At 38.1% G+C, this 19,777-nt stretch overlaps 3 protein-coding genes across 10 annotated transcripts in view; 2 read left to right on the forward strand and 1 right to left on the reverse strand.

Annotated features, from left to right (window-relative positions):
* The first annotated feature begins 1,112 nt into the window (after positions 1 to 1,112).
* Positions 1,113 to 10,030, forward strand: LOC127813538 (protein root UVB sensitive 1, chloroplastic). 2 transcript variants are annotated; one of them, XM_052354557.1, is made up of 7 exons: positions 1,113 to 2,038; positions 2,275 to 2,550; positions 4,409 to 4,465; positions 4,689 to 4,887; positions 7,215 to 7,327; positions 7,506 to 7,682; positions 9,149 to 10,030. In XM_052354557.1, exons 1-7 carry the CDS (start codon positions 1,220 to 1,222, stop codon positions 9,431 to 9,433), a joined length of 1,926 nt encoding a protein of 641 aa, XP_052210517.1. In that variant the 5' UTR covers positions 1,113 to 1,219; the 3' UTR covers positions 9,434 to 10,030. The 2 variants fall into 2 exon arrangements, with proteins under 2 accessions (XP_052210517.1, XP_052210518.1); XM_052354558.1 differs by having other exon boundaries at positions 9,144 to 9,281.
* Positions 10,031 to 13,562: 3,532 nt separating this feature from the next.
* On the forward strand, positions 13,563 to 17,949 carry LOC127813199 (lysine-specific demethylase JMJ32). The gene is made up of 4 exons (XM_052354030.1): positions 13,563 to 14,330; positions 14,862 to 15,037; positions 17,240 to 17,310; positions 17,451 to 17,949. The coding sequence occupies exons 1-4, from the start codon at positions 13,653 to 13,655 to the stop codon at positions 17,657 to 17,659; spliced, it is 1,134 nt and encodes a 377-aa protein (XP_052209990.1). The 5' UTR covers positions 13,563 to 13,652; the 3' UTR covers positions 17,660 to 17,949.
* Positions 17,950 to 18,050: 101 nt separating this feature from the next.
* Positions 18,051 to 19,777, reverse strand: part of LOC127813198 (WAT1-related protein At4g19185) — a 34,742-nt gene continuing 33,015 nt past the window's right edge. For 4 of the 7 annotated variants that reach the window (XM_052354028.1, XM_052354029.1, XM_052354026.1 and 1 more), the window contains 2 exons: positions 18,707 to 18,858; positions 18,054 to 18,479 (listed from right to left, as the gene is read on the reverse strand). In XM_052354028.1, coding sequence (XP_052209988.1) covers positions 18,329 to 18,479; positions 18,707 to 18,858 — 303 coding nt within the window. In that variant the 3' untranslated portion in view covers positions 18,054 to 18,328. Of the gene's footprint in view, positions 18,480 to 18,706; positions 18,859 to 19,777 lie in introns of all 7 variants that reach the window. The other 3 variants (XM_052354025.1, XM_052354023.1, XM_052354024.1) reach the window with 3 other exon arrangements.

The raw sequence follows: 19,777 nt of genomic DNA on the forward strand, positions 1-19,777 counted from the left end.
CTTGTTTGTGTGGACGCTGGAAGTCTTTGACTTCTATGGAAGTTGTTGTTAGCTTCTTAACAACTCCCAGTTGAGGATTTCAAGGTTGCTAGCAATTTCCATCTTGACGGCTTAGTTGTTGGCAGAGGGACCTCGTCTATTTTAAAGTCTACTTCGTCGGTAGGAGTCTGAAGAGTGAAGACTACGACGGCTGCTAAGGTTGATATCAACTTCCATTCGACGGCTAAGTTGTTGAAAGATTAATTTGAACAAGGTTTCAACTTTTTGAATTTTTCTATCCAAAAACTCTTTTTACTTCTATGGAAGTAATTGTTTTGCATCTTAGACCAACTTTCAAATGAAGTTGATCGTTAGGGGTCTAACGACTATTATCCTGGGATTGATCGTTAGGGGTCTAACAATTATTATATTAAATAAAATTGATAATTATTATCGTGATTAAAGTTGATAACAATTTTTCGACAACTAACAGTCCTTAAAAAAGTTGAGTTCTTAAAATTCTAGAATTTTTTTATTTAAAAGTTTTTAACTTTTATGAAAATTGTCGAGTTATTAGAAGTTTAATGAACGACAGTTGTAATGAATGACAATTATGTTTGTTAATCCAAAGGACGAGAGATATTTTTTTAAAAAAATAAAATGAATAATGTGAAAACATCATTTCCAAAAGTTTTTCTTTTTCAAAATGTTTTTAAAATTTTTAAAACAAAAATAAGTAATTAGACATTAATTATTGTCTTTATTAATATATTTAATTTCGTAATCATCAGGTACATATTACTCGTCTAATGTTATGTTAATTTAAAATTAAGATTATATTTGCAATCTTCATTAAAATTATAAATAATTAAAATAATTAGAAAATTAGAAAAGAGAGATATTATAAGCTAAATATAATGAAGACATATGTATGCATGTGCAATCTAAGTTGAATAAAAAAATTTAAACTGTAATGAAATAAACGGAGTTTACAATTTTACGAAGAAGATAATATATTTTCAATTTCGACCTAATTATTGGGACTAATTAGTAATTAGCATAATGGTCCACTTTAATTTAATAATATGACATTTGGATTATATTTATACCCTCCAACTTCCAGAAAGTTACACTCTCTTCATCTTCAACAAAGAGAGTCCTCTTCTGACTGACGGCCGCCGTCATTTGCTTTGCCGTTTCCGAATAGAGGGACAGAGAGAAGAAACCTAGAGCGAGAGCCATGGCCTGCGAGTGCAGGCCCTACTCGCCAGGTCGACTCCTGCCACCGCCACCGGCGACCCCCACCGCTCTTCTGCTGTCCCTACGCCCCAAGTTTCCCGCCACCACTCTCGCCTCCGCCTCCGCCGGCAGTGAGCGGCGGCGTTCTCTCGCTCCGCAGTGTAACAGGATACGAACGTTTGGTTTTACTCTGTCCCCGGTGTTCTCCGCAAGCTCTATCCCTTTTGCATCTAACAACGGCCACAATGACGACTACAACAACAACAACAACCACGGCGGCGGCGGCGGCGGTTGGAGCAATTCTTTCGATCACGACGAGTGGTGGCGGAAGGATGGTTCCGGTGTTCTTCTTTTTCTCTGCTCTCGCGCGTTCTCGAATGGCGATGGAACAATAGCCTCCTCGCGCAAGCACTTGGTCCTTTTCTTGGTGTCTGCTTTTTGTACTTTTAGCCAATTCCATTTGTCTCCAGCCCAAGCAAGAACTGGCGCTGCTGCTAACCATGGAAACGAAAAAGTGGAAGTTGTTTGGGAAGTGACGGGAGGGAGGTGGACCAAGCTCATTTCTGACCATTTTAAGGACGCCTTTGTGGTTTCGAAACGAAAATCTTGGTCATCATTGTCAGCTGGTAGTAGTAATTCTGACCGTCCATTGCCCTATGCCGTTGTCTCTGATTTGTGGATGCAATGCAGTGAATTATTCATGCGTTTGATGCTCCCTGAAGGTTTTCCTCATAGTGTTACCAGTGACTACGTGGAGTACTCTCTCTGGAGAGGAGTCCAGGGTGTCGCGGCTCAAATCAGTGGCGTCCTTGCCACTCAGGTACTCGTTTGAGTTGTTTCTATTATACATTATTCATATAGATGGTTAACGATCTTAACAATTTCGAACTTTATGTATGTGACAATCAATGGTTATGGCAATTAGATGTTTGGCAAAATGCCAAGCTGAACAGTTCAAACGACAAGCCTTACAATGTTTGGGTAGTTGATGCTGCCTCTGATGCGGTTGTTGTATTTGTTCTAGTTGGTAATCCTGTTGTGCTATCTTTAATGTAGTCTTTGCTTTATGCTGTTGGGTTGGGAAAAGGGGCCATTCCTACTGCTGCTGCTGTGAATTGGGTTCTTAAGGATGGCCTTGGTTATCTCAGCAAGATTATGTTGTCAAAGTTTGGAAGGCATTTTGATGTCAATCCAAAGGGCTGGAGATTATTTGCGGATTTGCTCGAAAATGCTGCATATGGACTGGAGATTTTGACTCCTGTGTTCCCGCATCTCTTTGTTCCAATAGGTGCTACTGCTGGAGCTGGACGATCAGCAGCTGCACTAATTCAGGTGACTTGAAAGTTTTTGTCCTCAATGTTAATTATGGTTGAGGATAATTTGCATCATGTTTTTTCATCTATTAATGCCCCGCAAATATAGAAAAATCTTGTGATCATCTAGGATCCTAGTATGCCTTCACCAGGAACTGAAAAATGAAGGCATGTCATTTACAAGTGCTTTCTGTTGTTAGGCTGCAGTTTGTTTGTGATGTTTCATTGTTCTTTCCATGAGTGCCCACTGCCCACCCAAATGTAGGGGGACATGTTTGAGCTGCTCCACCCCATTTGTAACAACAATTGTGGTGATTCCCCTGGGTTTTGCATGATGACAAGTTTCTCTTTAGCATAATTCATTCTTTCATTTCTTTTTTCTTTTAATTTGAATCAAGAAGTGAAATTTTGGTAACAAAAACATGAAATTGCTATTGTATCTGTGATGAACAAAGTAGTTGTCAAGTTTAACTTTAATTGTTTATCAATCAATAATAACATCATGCCAAGTCTTAATCCTTGCTTATCAATTATGTCTATCACTGACTATTTTCTTTAAGGCCATTATATTCATGTCTAAGAACTTCTCATTAAGTCTTCTCTGGTCTTCCTCAACCTCTTTTGTTACAAATTCCTTCCATTCCATTCACTCTACTTACAAGTGCATTTGTTGGTTTTCTTTTTACATGTCTAAACCATCTTAAATGCATCTCATGCTTTTGTGCCATTTTGACCTTGTTATTGATAATCTCACTAGTAATTTATCCTGTCTTGTATGGTCGGACATCCATTATAAAATTCTTGTCTCTATTATGCTCATATTTTGTTCATGTTGGTGCTTAATTTCCCAGCATTTTGTCTTGTGAAATAAAGCTACTTTCAACAACTGTCTGATAAACCTTTTTTTAAAAATAGTTTTGAAGGGATTTTACAATCACTTAGACTATATAGTATTCTGTTGAGAATACAAACCTTGGCTTGAAAACTTGGCATACTTGATTCAAACCATTTTGGTTATTCTTGCATGGTAACGTGTTTCACATTGACAGACAAATGGCTAGTACTACAGTAGTATCAACTATTACCCAAATCAGATAAGCTTTGGTTGGGGGCCCATTGAGAATTTATAGAGGTGGAACCGTAAGAACAGGATGCTATTTATTGACTGGTTCCTCCCCCAAATTGTAGCCTACCTGTTACTCTTTTCTGACAACGAAAAGGAGATGTTCGCCTCCTCATCAAGTATGCAGTATTTTGGGATATATAACCTTGGTTAGCCTGTTTTATTGTTAACAAATGCTTTCAAAGTATTAGTTGACCCTCAACTCTTGAGAGTCTACCCCTGCTGAACTTCTAACCAGTTGAAGACAGCACATTTGGAATCAAGTTTTCCTAGTCCTATATGTAGACATGATTATGCTTGCTGAGAAACCGACTCTGATCAATTGCTGTAACTTCTAGAAAATTGGGAGCAAATGGTTAAGACTAAGGCTTATAAGGAAGTTGTTTTAGTATGGTAGTAATTGTAGTTCTGAATATTATTGTTGAATAGATTTGAAGTTGGGGAAGCAGGGGACGAAACCATAGGTTACTGGTTGCTCTTTGAATGAATGCTCTTATGGTACTAGGAGGGGAGCATGCACAAAATGCAGTAAAAAGGGAGGGAAAAATATGGGATTCTGCGCAGAATCCCTTTGACATTGCATCTATAGTTAGGTCGTATCAAGCACTCTTCAATTTACTAATTCACTCAATTTTTTTTTTGCAACCCTCCCTCCCAGGGTACTAAATCAACCCTTTTGTTAAATATTTTATTTTTTTAGTATCTGAACACATAGCCAATGCTTCATTGTTTTATGTAATTCTTCCCTTAACAGGCTGCTACAAGGAGCTGTTTCTTTGCTGGATTTGCAGCTCAGAGGAATTTTGCAGAGGTAAAATACAAGGAGCTGTAATTCTTCCCTCTTACCTAATGATTTCTGGATATTTTAAATTTAGTTTTATGCAAAGCATGAAAGCTTGTTATCCTATTGGTCATGATATTTGGGTTTGATGGTTAAAAGAGATGTCTGACAATCTTCCTTATACCGCTTATTAATAATCTTAGTATGGTTTATTTTCTGCTATTTATTATCTCAAAGGAGTCAACAATGGCAGGTAATTGCAAAAGGGGAAGCTCAGGGAATGGTTAGCAAATCTATTGGTATCATGCTTGGAATAGCATTGGCTAATTGCATACACTCTTCTACAGCTCTTGCTCTTGCTTCTTTTGGTGTGGTAACTTGGATACACATGTTCTGCAACCTGAAGTCATATCAATCAATTCAACTAAGGACTTTGAATCCTTATCGTGCAAGTACTTCCCTCTATTCTTTATATTTTTACTTGATATATGGTATTTCATAGGTGGACAGCATTGCATCTTTGAAAACATTAATGGGGTTAATTAGAGAAGCTTAAAAGGTTTTGAAGGTTAGAGTAGATGGAGTAAGTTGTTATTGTTGTGTGTGTGTGTTTTGGTAAGAACTAATAGAACTTAGAAATCTATTGACCATATGGAAACTCACATAACTATATTTTGCTTTATAATATCTACTCTTGTGTTTGATAAAGTACTGATTGTTTGTTATGGATTGAGTTGTATTGCCTACAGTATTAATCTTCTTATATTGTGCCCTGAGTTGTAGGCTAGACTTAAGTTTCTGATAGTGATAGAATGAAAGAGGAACGGAATACTTGGCTCAAATACAAGACAACTACTTTTTATCTACATGGCAACTTAAGCACCAATTGCAGTCATCTCTCTCTCTCTCCTCCCCCCCCACCTTCTCTGATTTGAGTTGAGACAAACCTCTTGTGATTAGCATCAACATTGTTATTATTATTTATTGTTACTATTATGTGGGGTGTTCCTTCAAAATAGATATTGTAGGAATGCAATGATTGGACCTAGTGTATATTCTAAGAGCATGTTGAAGTTTTTTTGCAATTTATAACGATGTCGGTCAGATGGGGGTAGCAGAAATATTTACTCCCATCTGACTGGAATTTATGAAAGGTCAAAAGTAGAATGTGAGCTGAACAACCCCCCCCCCCCCTTCCAAAACAACACACACACACACACTCACAAAAGATAGTCTGAGAGTAAAACCTTGTGCAAATAAAAACTAGAATATCTTATTTGTTTAGTACTTTACCTTTTTTTTTTTTTACCTAATATGTGTAGCAGCATCCTGGTACCCAGGCTCAAATAGAAGATAATGTCCATATTGCCAAATTCCTTGGATGGTCCTAGGTTGTTTGTTAATGTCCTCTAGAGGTGCATGTGTGAGTGAAGATTCTTGCACAGTTTTTTAGTTTAGCATGAAGTTCAATATCATGCACGTATCATGGAATGAACAATATATTTTTATTGTGATCTAAGTGCATTCATGGTTAAACAAGGTTTGAGTGCAAAGCCATGACAGGGTTCAAGTGCTAACCATGTATTTCTCAGGATGCTAACTTGAAACTCTTTTCCTGTTGACCACACCCATTGTTTAGATTATGAAGATAAAAGACCCTGCATCTTTAACACCATGTTTCTTCACTCATTAAATTGCAACCTTCTTCAATGTGTTTGCTCCTCAAGTAATATGGAATTATGAGTACATACTCAGATTGATATTGCACGGTACTTTTGCCTGAGCATCAATTGAATTCATCTCAATTACAAGGGATTTCACACTTCTGGTACTTGCTTCTTGATATTTTCTTTCTAGACCATTGGTGTTCTGGAATTCATGTCTACAGTTCATGATGTTTGATCTAGTGAGTTTTACGCTGGCTGTTGGCATGATAAACAAATAAGTAGATTGTGACATGATAACTAATATTATAACCATTAAATCCAGGTTCTTCCCTAGTCCTCTCTCTTTCAAGCATGCATATGTATCACATGATTATATCTCTTGTATCAATGTCCCCAAAAATATATGGCAAGGAATTCATGTTCATCTTTCTAAGCTTGGAATACTGATTATCAGTTTCATTTAGTATCTCCACCTCATACTTCCAATATGAGACTTGAAAGCCCGTTACAAACAGGGTTTTTCCATTCCCTGAAATTACACCAACCATTTAAAGGCTTTTGTAGTGAGGCATATCTCAAATAAGATGCAGAGTGTTAATTCATGTTATACATCTGTAACAATTTTTTAATCATTGAACTCAACAAAATTGGTTCTTTGTGAGTGTGTGGTTGAAATAGAGTCCCTCTCAAGCCATATTGTGCTATTGCAATGTCAATAATTTCTTAGTATTATTGATTCTATATGCTTTATGATACCGCTCTTATCAATACAGCCTTGATCCTTCCTTGACCATTATTTGTTCATGTAAAATGTCTGGCAGTTTTAGTTGCATCTTAATGTTCTGATAGAATGTTCTCCAATCTGGGTAGTTAACATATCTGAGACTGCAAAAGATCTTTCCTTTTTCTCCAATCTGGGTAGTTAACATATCTGAGACTGCAAAAGATATTTCCTTTTTCTCCAATCTGGGTAATTAACATATCTGAGACTGCAAAAGATCTTTTCTTTTTCTTTTCTGGCTTTTCCGATGCAAAATTATCATTCATATTGCTGTCTCCTATCTAAGTGTGCTGAATTGTCTATTGACATGCCTTTTAATGTCTTTTAACAGGTTTAGTCTTCAGCGAATATTTGCATAGTGGTCTAGTTCCTTCAATTAAAGAGGTTAACGATGAGGAACCACTTTTTCCAGCTTTACCACTTAATGTGAACCTCGCACATAAAGTGAGTTACTTCTACCCTTTCCTTTTGCTCTGATGTAACATACATATTTTTTATTAGTGAAGTACTAAGTCTGAAACTGACATCATACGGTGGTATTAAGAAATGCTATCTGAAGGTATGCTTGATTGCCTGTCTGTTTCCTTTTGATCCATGCTCATTACAGCTTTTCCTTTTCCAGGAACAATCTGCAGTACTATCCGTAGAAGCCAAGGATGCAGCTGCTGATATTGAGAGTCGATTGCAGCTAGGATCTAAACTCTCTGAGATTGTCACAACCAAGGGTGATGTGCTTGCATTGTTTGACCTCTATAAAGATGAGGGCTACATCTTGGCTGAGCATGAAGAAAGATTCTGTGTATGTACATCCCTACCTTGGTTCTCCTTTAAGCCTTTGTTTTACTTTTTGATTCTTTCTTCTTCATTATCTCCTTCTCCATCTCTCTCAGGGTTACTTATTTTTTATAAATAAAATAATAATTCTATAAAAAAATGCGGGGTGCACTGATGTACAAAATAAGATACAAGACTACTAATAAGCTTCTATAAAAAAAAATGAGCCAATGATTGATTAAGACTGAGATCCAGCTGTACAAAATAAAATCATAGTCTTCAATGTTGAGTGGTATGGACATCCAATCATGGTCAAGACCTGGATGTTCTATGGGCATTTTTTTTTTTTTTTTTTGGTTTTTTTTTTTTTTGGGGGGGGGGGGGGGGGGGGGGGGGGCGTGGGCAAAGTTGGGCAAGCCTACCTGATCTTACATCACTTGATTATGGTCAGTAGACTACAATACCCCTTTGGTTATGGAAATTCTTTTGTTAGTGTTTAATCTTGCATGGTTTTTTTTCCAAGTGTTTAATCTTCTTTGTTTAATGAGTAGAGAATATATTGATATACAGAAAATTTAGCACAACTTATGCATTGTCAGATGATAGACATGCTTTTTATGCATATACCACTTCTCAAAAATCTTGATATCTTTACTTAGGGAAGTTATGTGCTTTTGGCTTAATTTAAGCTGGTTCTGAAATCCATTTTCTTTATCTTCCAGCATCCCTGGTCCTTAAAACTTTCAGATTCCTAAAATATTAAAAGTATACGATTGAAAACTTCTTTTTATGCTATTTCCTCATCAAAAACTTGTGTGTGTGTGTGTGGAAATCAATTGAAGAAGTATTCCTGAAAGACAACAGTGACTTTATGCTGTTAACAATCTCATAAGCCAAACTTTTTATGTAGTGAGTTTCTTGTCAGTAAATATTTGGCATTTACTTGGTCCATGTGAAGCAATTTTGTAGGTTTGGACTGCTAAAGCTCGAGTCATACAAGTCTAAGATAGAAAGGACGGTCAAGTGGTTTACAGATGTTGAAGGGAAGGTCTTCACTTTTTTCTGTTTGGCCTGAGCTTTTCCATAATTGGAGCATACAAATAAGGGGGAAAATAAGGAGAGGTTAGAAACTATAAAAATAAAATGAAATGACAGGCCATGTCCTGTTGATAATTCTCCTGCTTTAGAGAAAGGTCTAGGAGAGGTAATTTTGTGGCAAGAGGTTGATTCCCCTGCTTGTAGCTGTGCTACTGCACCGTGGTGGATGAGCACTTACCATTCGGCTAACTCATGGCATGTAAAGCAAATAAAATGAATAAATTAAAGAAAATCTTAAAAATTGAGTGTGTTATTACTTTACCTAGGTCTTTTGGAGTTTTTTTCCTCCTTCCCCCCACCCCAATAAAACTTTAAATGAAAAAGACTGCAACACTGTAATAATATCTGCTTTTTTTGAATTTCTGGTTTTTGTCTAAATTTGACTTAGATCAGGTAATACTCAAAGAAAGTTCCTTGCCGCAAGATATGCTCAAGTCATTGTTCCATGTCAGTTATCTGTATTGGTTGGAGAAAAATGTGGGAATCAAATCAAGGAGTATACTGGATGACTGCAGACCTGGAGGTAAGCTGCAAATGGCTCTGGAATATGTTGAAAGGGAATTCAATCATGTCAAAAGTGATGGCGAACTAGCAGGTTGGGCAATGGAGGGCCTCATTGCAAGGCCTTTTCCTAACAGAATCTGTCCTGGTTTGCTTTCCACTCCCGCTGAAATCTGATGTCTGCATTGCCATTCCTGAGCAAACAGATGCGGGAAGAAGAATGCCTTCGCCCTTCCCTGTCGACCCCCCAGTCAATACTGTGAATAATTGTGCTGTGGAAGTTCATCTAGGAACTTGGAAGGGCTAGAAAATGACGAGGCACTGTCAATATTTGCTGCAGACGTGGACAGAGAAAATTGAGTAAGTGCAGGAGTGGCGGCGGCTGGCATTTTGTTTCAGAAGTCATCAGCTGCTGCTGATGGCTTTGGAAATTCTGAGGGTAACAGGAATCAGTTAATGCAAAAACTTCACTTCTTTGCTAGTTACAAATTTACATCATTGTTTACCATAGGGCATTCTACAAGCACGAGCCAGATTCCCTCACTCACTGCTTTGATGCCATGTATTGTATGTACATTATACCAGCTAAACATTTCATTTTCTGTTAAAAGCAGGGTATAGCTTTCTATATGGGAGATTGAGACTTATATAGCATTTATTCACTAAGAATGACTTTCTGTTTGTAGTTTTAATTTCACTGTCATGTGGTGATGATCTTCGTCGCCTGATTAGATTGCTAATTATCCTAATTGATTTACCTTTACCTGGCGAGCACGATTGTTGTTCATAAATCCCTACCATCGGTTAACATTCAAAAATTTGTACGTGGATTAATCCCTCTTAAACCCTGGTGATGATGAAAGTTATAATAGCATGAATTCGTGAAATAATCTTCATAGTCATAGCGGTGATACCCTTGTGACAGAATTTCAGGTTATAGGTTTAAGCGGTTGCAGGGGTCATTATATGATCTACGAGTTTAAAGAGTTTTAGAGGAAAGAATTGTTAATATTAATATTGATTTGAATAATTTTTAGTAGAACGTTTTTAAATGTATTAAATTATTAGTTTGTCACGTTAAAAATAATAGTGTACCCAAATTTCTCTTATATATATATGTTTTTAGAAAATTGTTATTTTGCCTGATAAGACGGAGAGGATGATCAAATGCTATATTTTAAAAATTAAATTACAAAAATACCCCTCACCCCTTTCATTGGTCACCTCCTCTCTGCTCTCTCTCCCATTTCCATGGCTGTCGCCATTGCATTCTTTTTTTTTTTTCGTTGCAGACAAAGAGAATGTAGTGGCGATTGACGTGAGGCGAAGATGGCCATGGGAATAGGAGAGAGAGCAAAAAGGAGGCAGTCAAGAAGGGTATTTTTGTCATTACATGTGTGTATGTGAAGTTATATGTGAAGCTCTTGAGCAACGTAGCAAAGTTTATATTTATATAATTATATGCATGTATGGAAAAAAGCATGGCTAAAAGAAGGCAAAAGGTATAAATATGCCTTCTAACTTTGTCGTTGTAGCCATTTGGCCCTTCCAACTTTAAAATAGACCTATAATGTTTTTGAACTTTTAATTTTAAAAATCATAGACCTTAACTTTCAATTTCGAACCAATCACACATCTTTTGCTCCAATTAGCATTGCATGAGAAATGACACGTCACTGAGGAGCATAAGCGTGAAGGGTCAATTATAGGGTCCAACGACTAATTTTTTGGCACAACCTTCTATTTATTCTTGTTCTTCCTTGCTACCATCGATGACTAGCTGACTAGAAATGCAAGGAAGACGACTGATTGATCGACAGAGCAACTTACTATTCTTCTCGTCGACAATCGACTGATTGTGTTGACTTTTCTTCTCACCAACAACCGATCGACCATGCTTACTTTTCCTCTCACAACGATTGATAGAGCTTATTCTTTCTTGTGTTGACGATTGATCGACCCGATGACTAGCTGATTGTGCTTAATCTTCCTCGTGTAGATGACCAACAAAACTTCATATTCCTCCTACTGATGACCGACCGACCGACCGACCGCGTCTTTCCCACTTCTTCCTTCATCTCACCAATTGATCCACCGACCTTTGGCCTCCCTAGTCGACGATGGACCTCTCACTTCTCTTGCGCTGACCTACGTGTCTCTCGCTTTTTCCTTCATCGTGTCGATCGACCCACTGACGTTTGGACTCCCAAGCCGGTGAGTGACCTCTCGCCTCCCTAGTCACCAATCGACTTTTCGTCGACCAACGGTGGTCTGTTTTTCCTCACCGTCGACCCCAACCCATACCGCTTCCACGCCGACACTGATTCATTACTTGAGTAGACATGAAAGGTTAACGAAGCAATCTGCTGGAATGTATGTATGGGTTTCTTGCAATTCTAAAAATTTCATACACAAAAGCTAACACCGACAAATGATTTTATGGTTGTCGTTGATATGGGGTAATAATCTACTCTTTTTTTTTTTTCATATTGGATAATGTAATACCTTATTATTTGATGTTTGAATTTGTTTCTTGAGCTTGAGTTATAGAGGGGTGAATCGTGCAATTTTTTTTTAGTGACATGATCCTCCCATGCCTACTCTTGTCCAATATGTTATTAATGGACTAACGAAAAAAGTGAAGTAATTTGAGAAAAAGAGGAAAAGCTTGAAGAAAAAATTGGCACTATGTATTTTTTTGTTGCTTGTTGTTAGCTATCTGTATGGGAATGCAAATATTGGAGAACTGTAGGTCTTAGATCTTTTGAGTTCAACCCTAGAATTATATTTTAAGAACTTGAAGTTGATTATGTATTGTAAATGCTAAATTAAACTTGTTCATATTGAATTATTTAATGAAAAAATTCAATCCCATGTTGGTTCATTTTATAATCAAACATATGTTTTGTAACATCCATAAAAAGGACCATAACAACTTATTTTGATGGGTTTACGTGAACTTCCTAACGGTCATCTATCCTTAAGCTTCCCCAGCTTGAGCATGATTAATCCGAGAGTTCTTTGTCTACATTTAGCTCAAAAGGTATCTAATTGGTGTTATTTATTTCCCTACTTATCCTTTATATATACTATCATTCTCTAGGCTCTTTGAGTATTACATTCTCCTCCCCTTAAACACATGACGTTCTCGTCATGCGACCTTACAATTAGTCTCAGATTTTCTCCTCTTTGGGGGCTATCATTCTAGAAATTTGCCAAGAGCCGCTCTTTGTTCAGACTCTTGCGCCCCGGTGCCACTCCTGCCCTCATCGGACAGTTTCACCAAGGGTCAACTCTGATACCACCTGTAACATTCCACATCGAGCGATAGGAATGACCGGAACAACTTTCTCTGATGGGCCTATGCAAACTTTCCAAGGGTCACCATTCCTTAAGCTTCCACAGTTCAAACATGCTTAACTCGGGAGTTCTTTGCCTACATTCAGCACAAAAGGTATTCAGTTGGTGTTATTTTCTTATTTATTTATCATCGATATATACTATCATTTTTTGGGCTCTTGAAGTATTACATGTTCATAACAAAAACCTAAAAGAAATCCAAAATTGTAATTGGAGTAGGAAAAAAAAAGGCACTGCAACGAAGTAATATAAGATTCACTAGAATAAAACCAAGAAACATAAAAAAAAAAAAAAAAAGGGCACATAAAACAACATAAATCATACCGCTAGTGACAACGAGAAATCGAAAGTTATTTATCTACAGTAGCATTGAGCACCAAGCAATCAAAGTTCTCAATTAACGATAGCACCGTGCACCAAGCAACGTGGCACCTATCGATTTACAACCAATCGAAGATGTGAATCGACGGAGGCATAACACACTAACCACCAAGTAATCTGGTGGTTTTTGAGCAATTAGTGTTGTGAATCAATGGAGACACTATGCATCGAGCACCAAGCAATCTCACGGTTTTCAAGCAATTAGTGTTGTGAATCGACGATAGCATTAAGCACTAAGTAACTTGTCTACAAAAGGGAACAATGATAAAGGGATAGTCAGAAAGAATGAGATTACCTTTAAGCTGCAAGCGAGAACAATAAGAAAAGTTCACAAAATGTCGCTTCGCCGATGAATGGAAATGATTAGAAAGGTTTGGACTAGCAACTAGAGTTATTTCTTGATTTTGCGATAAAATATTTAGGGTTACTTGGAGCATGTGTAACTCACATGCACTCAACTCTCAGATGAGTTGTGTGATTATTTTAAAATACAAAATTTAAGGGCACTAAGTTCACTTTAAAATTAAGGGGTCCAAATGACTATGGAATAAAGTTGGAGAACATATTTACGCCTTTTGTCCTAAAAGAAAGAATATGGCATGAGCTAAATGGTGCATGAAGTAATCGGCAGCGGCGGCAGAGCAGCGGAGCCATTATGAAAGAAGAGATTTTGGAGAAGCTGTGGGAAGAAGTGAGGGAGCTAAGCCTGGGAAGCGCCACCACGGCGGTGGAGCGCCTTCATTCCCCCCCGTCCCCACTCGACTTCCTCCGCCGATTCGTCTCCCCGAACAAGCCATGCCTCATCTCCAACGCCACCCTCCACTGGCCCGCCGCTTCCCTCTGGTCCTCCTCCGACGCCCACCTCCTCCGCGCTCTCTCGTCCGCCGCCGTCTCCCTCCACATCACCCCCTCCGGCGCCGCCGATTCCCTCACCCCCCACCCCTCCGACCCCTCCTCCCTCTGCTTTGCCTCCGCCCACGTCCACTCCATGCCCTTCCCCCTCGCTCTCCAAGCCATCTACGCCTCTGATTTGGGCGCCAAATTCGTGGCCTACGCTCAGCAGCAGAACGATTGCTTCCGCAGCGAGTACTCGGCGCTGAAGGATGACTGCGAGCCCCACATTCCGTGGGCCACCGAAGCCCTAGGGTGCCTCCCGGAGGCCGTCAATCTCTGGATCGGGAACGAACTCTCCCAGACGTCGTTCCACAAAGACCACTACGAGAATCTCTACGCCGTGGTCAGCGGCGAGAAGCACTTCCTTCTGCTTCCTCCCACCGACTTCCACCGCATGTATATTCGCGAGTACCCTGCTGCTCACTACTCTTACTCCGAGGTCTCCTACATGCTTATATATATGTATGTATATGTTGTATTAGAAAGCCCTGGAATAATTGAATTCAACCAACCGGACAAGTCCCAAATGTTTCTCCCATTTTGTGCAAATGGAATGGGAATTATGGGATATACATCCCGCACACAGGTTAACTATTCAGTTACAAGTGCTAACTTCTTCGTCTTCGTGGAAATGAAATGGGATGATCATGAACTATCTTCTTCTGGGTTCTCCCTCTGTACGTGATGAAACGCATTGTATTTGAGAAGGAATTGTCAGTGATCTAAAGCAACTTCATTGCCATATGTACCCCCTAACTAAGTAGAGATGTGATTTGTTTATTGTTTTTGGTTAGTAGAAATGTGGTTTGAAATTGAATCCTTTTAGCATAAATTTGGAATTCAAAAACAATGATATTGCTCCAAGCTGGGATTGCCAAGATGGGGGCCTCACTTCATAATATAGTGTAGATACGTAGATAATATATGTGTATTTGTTTTGAGTGGTGATTTATCAGGTTCTGTTTTTCAGGAAACTGGAGAGTTCAAACTCGAGATTGAGGATCCAGTGAGGTATGTGCCTTGGTGCAGTGTGGACCCTTACCCTACGCTCGAGAGGAGAGAGAGAGAAATGTCAAAATTTCCTTTGTATTTCAATGGACCAAAGCCATTCGAAGTCACAGTTAAGGCCGGGGAAATTCTTTACTTGTAAGTTTTACTCTTCACGGTTATCTTCTTTTTCTGGTTATTCTTCTTCTTTTGGGTGTTTTCAACTGCTTGTATGAAATATAGGCTTGCCTACTGATCGAGACTGTCGAACCTCGATGATTGTAAAAAAAATATATTTCGGATCTGCAGCAAGGGTGCGACCCCAAAGTCGTCTCTCAAGGGAACCTCAATACAAATCTGTCATGACAAGAACTGAACGAGGGGGTTTTTTTGATGAAAAAGAAAGTATGAAGATTGAGTAAAAATATAAAAACAAAACTGTCTATGGATCCAAATGCAACCAGTTACAAATCTTTCCCTTAAACTAGGTTTTCATCATCCCTTCTTATAGATTAGATCTAGCCGAGTTTCAACACCCAAAATCTGCATAAATAAATCTCCAACAACCGTCTAGAGATCAAATCAAAGCTGATATAAAAATCAAAGAAAACCTCCTTCAATCAGTCTACCAATTTTAATCTTCATTCACACAGATTCCAGAACCTAGTATCCATAACCATCCATACCAAGTTATTTGTTTCTGTTTCTTTCCTTCGTGTGTTGTATCAACCAACTATAACATTAAAACCGCAATATAGAAAAGAGAAATCCACCCCGTATATGTTCATACAACCGTCTTGAACATGCACTAGAATAAGCGGAAAAGAAGTAGAGAAAACTTAAAACAAATATAATTGAAATTCAAACCAGATTTAGTAGAAGCTTTCGGGATTCAAACCATGGAATAAGTTCGGATTTGCAACTGATTACAAGTGTTTAGCCCTCCATGGAGAAGAAAACAAAAACAGAGAAAAAACGGCTACTGTTCATGAGACAAAAAAAAATATATATCTATCTCCCACCTAATGGCCTCCTAAGGTGCTTAAATAGAGCTTAAGGAGGAAACCCTAGGTTACCGCAACTTCACAGCCGATTTCGAATAGGATAACGTGCGTTCTGGGCTTCGGCCCCTTCATAAAAATTGTAGATCAGGAAGAGTAGATGAATTTGGGCTTTTTAATCACTTGATTTGGATATCGGACGCCCAAGTTATGGCCTTTTAAAGAATCAGTGTCTAGTGTAGCTTTCCTAATTTAACCCAGCTATCTGGTCCCGACTTTGAAGCGATGTTTGGAGGCTCAAACGAACTCGGATTTGGACAAACCATACCATTCCAGAAAGCCTAAGAAGTCCTCTACAATATCTATGAAGACATCATTCACGTTTTGGGATTATAACTTGGCCAAAAATTTGAAAGAAGCACAGAAGGTCAAATCTGTCAGCACACTTTTACTTCTTTGTCTCCAATCTCCTTGTTTCCCTTCTTGCCATCAAAATTTCTTATGACCCAGGAAGCCCTAATCTGTCTAAAATAAAATAAAATAGTGTGAAGCCCAATTCCTATAAAAAAAAATAAAAAAAAATCAAGATGAATAAAATGACACAACTAACGTGCAAAAAGACTAAATATGAGGACTAAATAATATGAAAATATGCGCTCTATCACCTACATGGTCTGGACTTGACCACTGGTAAATGTCACTCCACTTATGATTGAGCTAATACTGTCGGATGTCCTTCCAAACTAATTTTAAGAAGACTACTAAAAGTAATTAGACTTTTGGCTGGAAATACGGAGAATTTTAAATTTTGTTATCCAATAATTTATTTGAATAGGAACTTGATATTAAAGAGATGTAGTGTGACCAACGTACTGAAGGTCCATTCTGGCTACAATATTAACGTCCTATGGGGCAAGTTATTGAATTTCTGTTGAAATCTGCCACTCTACGTGCTTAAGTTTGAACAACGAAGTTGCAAATTATGTTGGGGCCTAGCAGTTTGAGTGCTATGTATGTATATGTCTGAGTTCTCAATTGAAGCTAAGAAACATGATAGTACACAAGTTAGTGATGGTTGGGGATGATGCCCCGCCTGCCTCTTCTCTGATGCAATCTCACATTTTCCAGCAAGTGTCATTTAACCTGACATTGTAATTGGATTGTTTGGTTTTTGTAATAACCTAGAGAATCGTCAAAGAACAGTGATTGGGATTTTAGGGTAAATGCTGAATTTTTGCTTAATGCTGAATTTTTGCTTAAGAAGTTCGGAGTAGTTTTTGCTTGAGGGAAATATAGCTCTGGGGTTTTCATGTTTCTGTCCAGGTCTTAACCGTGATGCTTACTTGTTGGTGTTATGCAGGCCATGTATGTGGTTTCATCATGTAAGACAGAGTCCAGACAGCTTAGGACGCACCATTGCAGTAAACTATTGTAATCAACATTAACAGAACACCCTTTTTTCTCATTAAAAAAAAAAAAAAAAAAACCCTTCTGTTCTTTTATTTTTTGGGCCAGTTTACTTTTGTTTGACTTTGAAAGGTGTAATAGAAGAACGTTTAATTATCCTGCAGGGTATGATATGCAGTTTGATATAAAATATGCTTACTTCAACTTCCTACAATCAATCCCACTCCCATCATCTCATGACTTGACACTTCATGAAGTAAGCTGTGGATCGTCAACAGATGCATCTATTTGCACTTCAGGAGGTGAATCAGATGTCAATGCTGTGGAAAGCAAACTTCCAGCAGAAAACAATGATGACAGTGAGGAAGAATGAGCAGTAATTTGCTTGCAAGTTTGGTTTGATCTTCAAAAGGCTTATGATGACAAGGTGTGCAGTTTAGTACACTGGAAACGGTGGCAAGAGGTGGAAATAGATAGGATGTCATTCAAAAATTTCTCTTCAGATTGAAGCCAAATATCCTTATCAGGACTTGATGCAACCGATCAGTTTGTTCCAAAAAAGTCAGAGCGAGAGAGAGAGAGATTATCAATACATTAAGAAGTAGAAACTGCTATATTACCCAACTGCTTTTGCCTGCCTCAGAATATGGTTATGTTTCTTTTTCTTTTTTTGCTTTGTAAATATGGTTATGATTCTATCATCCAATATTCAGTCGCAGTCCTGAACATTTCCCTAGGAAATGGAACCCGGAGGACATTTCAGCTTCACAAACCTTAAATTTACTCAGAAAATCCCAGCAGCAGAAACGTCACAAGCCTTAATTTTCACTTTATATGGTCAGCTAAATAACACAATTTTAGCGTAAAAGAATTCTGTTGAACATGCTTTCCATTAACACCTGTGAGATGCATGCTTCCAAAAGGCAAGACATGTCGAGAGATACAGCTTAAAACAGTGAACTCTGAAGGAAAATGGCACCCAACATTTTTGCGTTCTCCCAACCTCCAGTAAATATATCCCAGAAAAGAAAATGTGCCCGATCTAAATTGGGGTCTTGTTCAGTGATGGATCTTTGTGAATCAGCGGCTCAGTCTGTGGTGTGACATGAGATGAGATGGCAGCCTTTGTTTCTCTGTGGAATGCCCAAATGACCAAATAGAGCCCAGAAAAAATTAAAACTCCCCCTAGAATGCTGTTTCCACATTTAAATTAGGCGAAGGGTTAGTCCGAAGTGCCCAGCTAATTTTGCTGAAGAGGTCGATGACACCAGCTCAAAATAAAGTCCAGATATGTTCACAGAACCATCTCATCTCAACATGACAAAATGTTTTTTGATCAGATATCACAAAATATTAATCTGAGGAAGTAAATTTAAAGATAGATAGTAACTGGTCGAAAGAGCCAGTTTTTAGACCATACCTTCCCAAATAAATAGGGCTTCCAAGGAAAATTCTGGTCAAGAAGGTAGACACAACAAGTTGAATTGGGTTAAAGAGAGCAACCAAAGAAGGTCCCAGGATACTATTGGACCATGTCCCTAGTCCATAGTTCAGAGCTGACGCAATAATTCCCTGAGAGCAAAGGATATGCTTTATTTTTCTTTCTCTATTTTTAGTACAAGATTAAATGCTCAATCAAATAAAAAGTATTTGCAACTGTTTAGTTACTAGATGAAAAAACAGAACAAAAATTCACTGACCCCACTTTTAGACAACAGCCAGAGCCCAGGTGGAATGGAATAGAGGATCTAACCAACACTCATTCCCACCAACTACCAAGGGCACTCTAGCTGACGTTTTTCAGGTCCATACGGCAATCAGAGTAAACTGCTTTGAGCTTATTTCCCTATAGTCCTATAAACTGTTCTGGTTTTGAAATCAAACAATGTCAGAGAGAACATATGTTGAGTGAATTGACTCCAAAAACTATAATTAATAAAGTTTGTACTGAAATAGTTAGCTTTTAAGAAACAACAAACAGATTTATTTTTTTTTCTTTTGCTAGGTACAAGATGATGTTTCAAATGATTAAAAAAATTTCTTGCACAAAAACAAAAATTATATGAAAACAACCAATATTTTCAAAAATTCTTCATTTTCAGTAATCAAAACCAAAAATGTGAAAACAAGAAGACCATGACCAAATAAGATCTTCTGCTTTGATTGGCCAACTATTAAATTGAGCGTAACGGAACTTAGTAGTGAAATGTGCTGTTCTAGACAAAATGAAGTTATAGGTTGAGTGAGTGTACTGCCGGTTATTCTATCAAGAATTTTGCACATCATTATGATTATGTTACTACAGGATGTTGGTAGTCAAGAATTTAGTTTATCTTCTTAAAACATAAACGTTCTTCAGGTTCACACGTATTAGACAGTTGAACAGAATGAAGTCCGGAGAGTTAGGAGCAAAGCTAGAAAAAAAGGGGAAAATTCCTTCGACACTGTTTCAATTTATTCTCCATTAACTTTTTCACTTCAACATCTGATT

The sequence above is a fragment of the Diospyros lotus genome, chromosome 11 (assembly GCF_014633365.1).
Source record: "Diospyros lotus cultivar Yz01 chromosome 11, ASM1463336v1, whole genome shotgun sequence".
Lineage (NCBI taxonomy): Eukaryota > Viridiplantae > Streptophyta > Magnoliopsida > Ericales > Ebenaceae > Diospyros > Diospyros lotus.